The sequence below is a fragment of the Monopterus albus genome, unplaced genomic scaffold, assembly GCF_001952655.1.
Source record: "Monopterus albus unplaced genomic scaffold, M_albus_1.0 scaffold20.1, whole genome shotgun sequence".
Lineage (NCBI taxonomy): Eukaryota > Metazoa > Chordata > Actinopteri > Synbranchiformes > Synbranchidae > Monopterus > Monopterus albus.
Window position 1 is genome coordinate 3,701,705 of NW_018127900.1, and position 6,590 is coordinate 3,708,294.

The window sequence follows — 6,590 nt, forward strand, 5'->3', positions numbered from 1 at the left end:
AATGACATTAAATGATTTTAGCATATGGCTGCAATATAACAAAGAGTGAAAAATTTAAGGGGGTCTGAATACTTTTCGTACCCACTGTATATTTGAGTACTCATCCCCTTCATTCCTTTGAGGCTGAAAATGTAGTTCATATAACCTACAGTATATGTGATTTTGAGAGTATTTTCTGTCAACATAGGAATTAATTTTAGTTCATTATCAAATTGTGTGAAAGGTTGAAAAGCGTCATCTGCTTTAGTCTGTCTAGAACCAGCTGGAGTACAGACTCAGGTGACAGCAGTCTGCCCGTCTATTTTTAGAGCACTTTGAATAATTGTCATGGAGGAAAAAGATGCAAAAATATGGTTAAATGAAATGCAGAACATGTGCATACAAGCTCTACAGCATAGGGCCATAGCTTCAGTGCGGTGTGCATTTGTTCATAGTGACATGAGAACACCATGCAAATATACAGTAGCATGATATGCCTGGAAGTATAATCAGAAAAGACCAGTAAGGAAAATGTGCTGTAATACTGTTTTGACATGTTCCTTAATGAGCAGTTTTCACGATGAGTCCAGTGGGGTGCGGCATGTGAGGAGGATGTTTCATCCTGGCCGTGGACTAGGGGGTCCGCGAGCACGTAGGTCGAACATGCACTTCACCAGCAGTACCACTGGGGGGCTCTCCACCAGTCAGAGCTCCTCACAGAGCTCAAACTACAGCAGAGAGGCCATGGACCCCATAGCAGGTCAGACCCACAACACGCACATGCTGACATGTAGAACAAAAGATGCGGAGCCCAATGTGTTCTTCTCACACATACAGCCAGCGTAGCATAGACAGTACACATGCCTGGTCCACATGTCGGTGTTCAAAACCTTTGCTGTGGTCACTTCTTTTTTTCACCCTGTGACAAATTTTAATCCAGTTTAGCGCTTGGTACTTGTCAGATCCTGCTGAGCCATAATGAGGATCCCTACTCAGTCTGTCTCACTAACAGGGCAGCAGCCTTCTCTATAATGACCCCACTGTACCTGCTTGGTTGCTGATCAAAACTGGTGGAGGCTTAGCCTAAAACTCAAACTGCTTACGGTCTTACTGTACTGTACGTGTGTGTGTCTTTGAGTTGCAGAGCACATGCTGGGCAGCAGTGCTACTATACTAGAGTTTTACTTCTGTGACAGCATAGCTTAGAAATGCTAGTTTTTAGGGATGAACATTCTGTCAAAGATGTTAAAGATGTTTTCATGAATGGATGCTGTCTGGTAATATGGTCAAGACTCTTTATATTAACCATTGTTAATAGTTGGAGTGGAGGCAGTGCAGGATACTAAGAGTTAGTCTTGGGAAAACTGAAGTAAAGGGGTAGAAGTACAGTATATTGAAAACGCTGAGAATCCAAAGTATGCCACAGCTATTCTAAAAGTACTAGGTGTCTACTCAGGCATGTTGCTACTTGTACTGTCATCTAATTGTTGCTTTTGACATTTAATTGTTAACTATCTGTGTGCACTGCATTAAGCACTTTGAATGCGTTTGGGTATGAAAATGTGCTATATAAAGTTGCCTTGCCTAGTTGAACAAAGCTCCTTGCTTCTTGTGATAATTATCATTTCTAACATTAAGCCCTTGTCCTCATCATCATGTTCCTCCAGAGCTTCTGTCGCAGTTGTCAGGGGTGCGGCGTTCGGCGGGTGGCCAGCTCAGTTCAGGCCCCTCGGCCTCACAGCTTCAACAGCTACAGATGCAACTCCAGTTAGAGCGTCAGCAGGCCCAGGCAGCGCGTCAGCAGCTGGAGACAGCTCGAAATGCCACTCGGGGCGGTGGCCGAGCCAATGCAATCCTCAACACCAATTCAGCCGCCACAAACCCCACCCCCAGCGCCAACCACAATACTAACCCCAGCCCTAACCCAGGTCCACCCGAGTCCAACACACAGCATACTGCACATAGCTCCCAGTTTCTACTCAGCAGGTAGGGCTTTTGCTCTTAATCCCCAAACTCCCTCTCCACTCAAGTGTTTTGCTTTTTGCTTCATCTCTTCTCTTGGGTGTTTGACCTTCACCTTAAAGGTTAAGGTCTGCTTTTGTTGTTTTCACCTATGGTCTCTGGACATTGTCCATAGTTTCTCTTTCACACCTGTATCGGACATTTGTTTGTAGCTAAATTCAGAGTTGCAGTGCATGTCTGAAGAGGCATTGCTAGTGTCAAACTTGACACATGTGACTCTGCACAGTCAAACAGCCAAGAGAAAAAAACAAGTAGAACACTTTTTTTGAGCAGAGGGGGACTTTGATGAAAAGTCTGCAGACAATTTTTTTTTGTCACCTGATTATTTATGCAGATGATCAGCTGTTACACTGTCCTCACCCCTTTGTCTCATTATCCATTCCACTGTTCGTTCTCTCTCATGCAGGCTGAGCGAACCGCGGCTGTCTGAGGCAGAGAGGCAGGCGTGCGAGGCCCAGTGGGCCGACAGGAGCCTATTTGTGACGGAGCTGCTGCTGTCTACACTGCTGCCTGACGAGGCTGCCTTGGCCTCTTCCTCCGAGGATGAGGACGACTGTCACAGCTCATTGCGGAATTTTGCCGACTTCAAGGCCATGGGCTGTGTTGAGGTCATGACCTTGGACGTGGCTCTGGAGAACCTCAACCTCAAGGAGACGACCCCGACTACCAAGACGACGAAAACGACAACTAAACCTGCGCCAACGAAGAAAGAGCCTCCTGCGCCGCCCCTTTGATGACATGGCCTCTTCCTCCCCCCCCCCCCAGCCACCATTGTTACTGGCTGACTGCTGAGTCAGTCCAAGTGCCAATGGATGACAAAAAAAAAAAGACTGCAGTTATTTTTGGCCTTTTTTTTTTTTTCTCAGTGATTGTCATTTCAGCTCTGTCGCTCCCTACTCGACCCCATGTTTATTACTTTGTGTACATTGAATAAAAGTAGTGAGACGAGAGAATGTGAAAGCAAGCAAGCGTGATGGGTGCGTGAGAGAAAGAAAACTATATAAATATATAATAGAAAAATCTATATTAAAATTGATAATCAATTCCTCATAACCCGTGTTTCCTCTAGCAGATGAGCAAAGCGTAGTTAGCTGTTTAAGAGACAAACACGCCACCCATTCATCCAGGGAGGAGGCAGACACAAACCTCTCCGGCAAAAACGCTGCTGTGTATTTATATTAATTAAAGAAGTGCTTGGATGGTTTACTACAACATAAGCATGAGCTTAAATCACCATGTGCCCATTTTTAACTGCACAGTCACTAGACGGGGAAGTCGCTCTTTTGTTCAGACACCTGAGTATAACTGTAAATGAATGGTGCTGAGTGCCACGCCACTGGCATTTCTGCAACATACACGCAAAGACTGACGGTTGTCGCTCTGTTTCATTTATGTCCAGTCTCCAGCCCCCCCTCTCCCTTTTGTGACATCACCTGTTGTGGGTCACATGACCTTGCTTTATATCAACTATGGGCACTTTAGTTTGGTATTGCATATCCAGTGTCCATTTGTGTACACTACAGATGCTCTACATAAAGGCGATACACGACTTGGAGGCAAACTCTTGTGACCATTTTCAGGCCTTTTCTAACGTGGAAGATAGACAACCCTGGTCTTCATATGGTTGCCCCCCCCCACCCCCCTTGCTGTCTTGCTTTTATTGAAAACCAGATACTTCTTTATTAAGCTTCCCTGATCTGAAATGAATCTTCTCTCCATTGCTCATGAATGCAAAGATTACTCATGTGACTTGAAGGACAGAATCCTGTATTGCTCTTTCCATTAATTTCTTTCAGTCAAAAAGATCTTTTTATGCCTCCACTGCTACCTGAAGAAATGCAGTGTATGTTTTTGGCTCAGCGAATAAGCCAAATCACAGGGTAAACCTTTCAGTTTGGAGGACAATAAAAATGTTTTGGATGGAAATGAATTAATCCAACCCTGCTCTCTGGTTTTTGTTTTTACTTTTTTCTCCTCCATTGCTAACTTCCTGGTGAGCATGTACAGCATATGCTAAAAATAAACACTTACCTTACAGGTCAAGTTCAATCTCAATTAGTCTTGTCATCTCCTGATGCATGTCCTCGTTCACAGCGGCAGTGCAACATCAGATCAACACACTAGACTAAAACAACAACAAAAAAAAACAAAAACAAAGTAAAGGTCTTATTGAAGTTGACAAGGTTTCAGACTAAAACCTACAAGCTGTATCTTACTCTAGTGGTTTAGCAGCGCACTCCTTCAACAGTAGCACAATCACAATAGATTAAAGTATCAGAAGATCACAGGCATAGTTCCAGTTTTAGACAAGCAGACTGAGTTTCACGTCAGGTGACAGACTGGTGAGACTACTCTATTAAAAGTAAAAGTGTATTGAAAATGTTAAATAGAAATACACCATCCAGCCATAACATTATGACTAGAGTGATTTTGACTAAGGGTCAAACTGATGGCTGTCGACTGAATTGGAGCATCTCCCACGCTGCAGGTGTTGTGTGTTCCTGAGCTGCAGTGGTTAGTACCTACCAACAGTGTCTAAGGAAGGACAGACAGTGAAGCAGAGATAGGGTCATGGACACCCAAGGCTCCCTGATGATGAGGCTGACCTACTGGAGATTCAACTTTTAAATGTCATTCATCCTTTTGCCAGATTCAATTTTGCTTGAATCGTTGTTAAAAATGGTCAAACATGAGAAAAACAGTACCTACCAACAGTGTAAGAGAAACATTCAGCAGCTATAGTGGTGATATTACATCTAAAGTGGGGAGGCTTTTGAATTTGTCTAACAAAATTAACTAACTCGTCCTCACGACCACAGTTTTCACTCCTTTTACATAAGACTTTTACTGAATGTCGACATCTGTGCTCTTCCTGGCAGACGGATGCACAGGAAACGGCAGAGAGACAGGCGGCAACCACCTGCCGCATTGGCTCCTGTGTACACAGTGTTAGGCAGGTGGCTTTCATTGTGGCTGATCAGTGCAGGGGGTTCATGTAATTCTTAGGCTTTGTGAACATTCTGTGTAACAAAATAATCAAAAATGAAAGATCAAGATCCACCTACTTGTTTTTATTTTGGTGTTTAGAATCTCTCATTCTTCTTATTTTGAAGGCATCTCCCCACTTGTCTCTGGCACAAAATGGATCCTGGATCATCAGTCTCAGTATGTATGCCTAGAAAAAGCTGGGACAAAGTTATTTGTTGATGGATAATACAAACGATAAAGAGACTAGATTTCTCACCTAAAACATACTCCAGGTTTAATAACCATGAGTTTAATAACATGGTTGAAAACCAGCTTTGTAGCAGAAGAAAAAGATGCTGTTAACTTGCAGCTGAACTTTCGCAACATGTTGAAATCTCGAGTTTTTGATGGAGATCTGATGTTCTGTCTTTAATAAGTGAACCAAAAGGCATATGACAAACAGATGTAAAGATTTTAATTTAAGCAACCATTCATTTCAGCAAAGTGCATGGTTCAGATTCTCTCTGCATGAGAGCAGTCAGCTTTAAATGGCTGTGAATAGTTGTCAGTAAAATAGAAAATTACAGAAACTACACAGAATGATTAAAGGTCAAATGTAAACTGGATATCAAAGACAGCAGAGGAGGATGGCATGAAAAAAAAAACAGCTGTATTAATTATTTGGAATGACAACCTATAGCTTATCTCTTACATTTTTAAAAATCATTTTATATTTTACATAAAAGTGAGAAAAGTGACAATAGCAGCAGCAACACTTGATCACAGCTGTAGGTCTGCCGTCAATTAAGATGGATACAGGAACCATAATTAAAAGGATCAAGATGAACAAACACTGTTGATAAAGTGTGTCTGTGTTACTGAAACCCTGCAAACCCCCAAGTGGAGGGAGGTTCTGGTTTCCACTCTTGTTGGTCACTGATTTGACCAACATGAAATGGAAACCATTATCCCCCAAACCAGCATCTCTCTGTGTTACTGTAGAGATATTTTAAATGAAACCCAGCACAGACCACAGCGCTGGGAACTCAGCGTGTGATCTGTGCCAAGTCATTGAATTATTATCTGAGCTCTAAGCTGTAAATAACAGCAGCCTGAAAAGATCTGGCAGATTCATTAGGCCTTTAATGAGATCGTTGCTGTAGGAAACCAAATGCATGCAAAGGGGAAATAAGCAGACACTGCTGTAGGAAACCAAATGCATGCAAAGTGAGGGGAAATAAGCAGATAACCATGGCAATAAATGTCTTTTGGGCACAATATGTTGCAGATATACAGTTACAAAATGAAAAAATAATGTAACTGTTGCCGTCTTAAACATTATGTTATCAAGAACAATTAAAGAATACAGCACCTACGGTATACTTCAATAATGAGGCTGTAAAACTTAAAATAGAATTAGTGTTGAGATGTTCTTGTTCAGGTTCATAGCACCATGAAGGAGAATTTCACAATGGTGAAGATAGGATATACTGCTACATCTGCAGTGAGTGAGGTTTTGAATGAGTTGAAAATTATTGCATTCCGCTTTTATTTAGTTTTTGCATCCCAACTTTGTCAGAAATGGGATTGTAGTCCTGGCAAAACTGTACCCAAATTGAGAA

At 42.3% G+C, this 6,590-nt stretch overlaps 1 protein-coding gene across 1 annotated transcript in view; it reads left to right on the forward strand.

Moving 5' to 3' along the window:
• The window catches only part of LOC109956638 (E3 ubiquitin-protein ligase KCMF1-like), a 15,040-nt gene extending 11,104 nt beyond the window's left edge, over positions 1-3,936 (forward strand). The window contains exons 5-7 of the mRNA XM_020593932.1: positions 559-739; positions 1,647-1,965; positions 2,408-3,936. Of these exons, the coding sequence (XP_020449588.1) occupies positions 559-739; positions 1,647-1,965; positions 2,408-2,735 (828 nt within the window). The 3' untranslated portion in view covers positions 2,736-3,936. The remainder of the gene's footprint in view (positions 1-558; positions 740-1,646; positions 1,966-2,407) is intronic.
• The last annotated feature ends 2,654 nt before the right edge of the window (positions 3,937-6,590 follow it).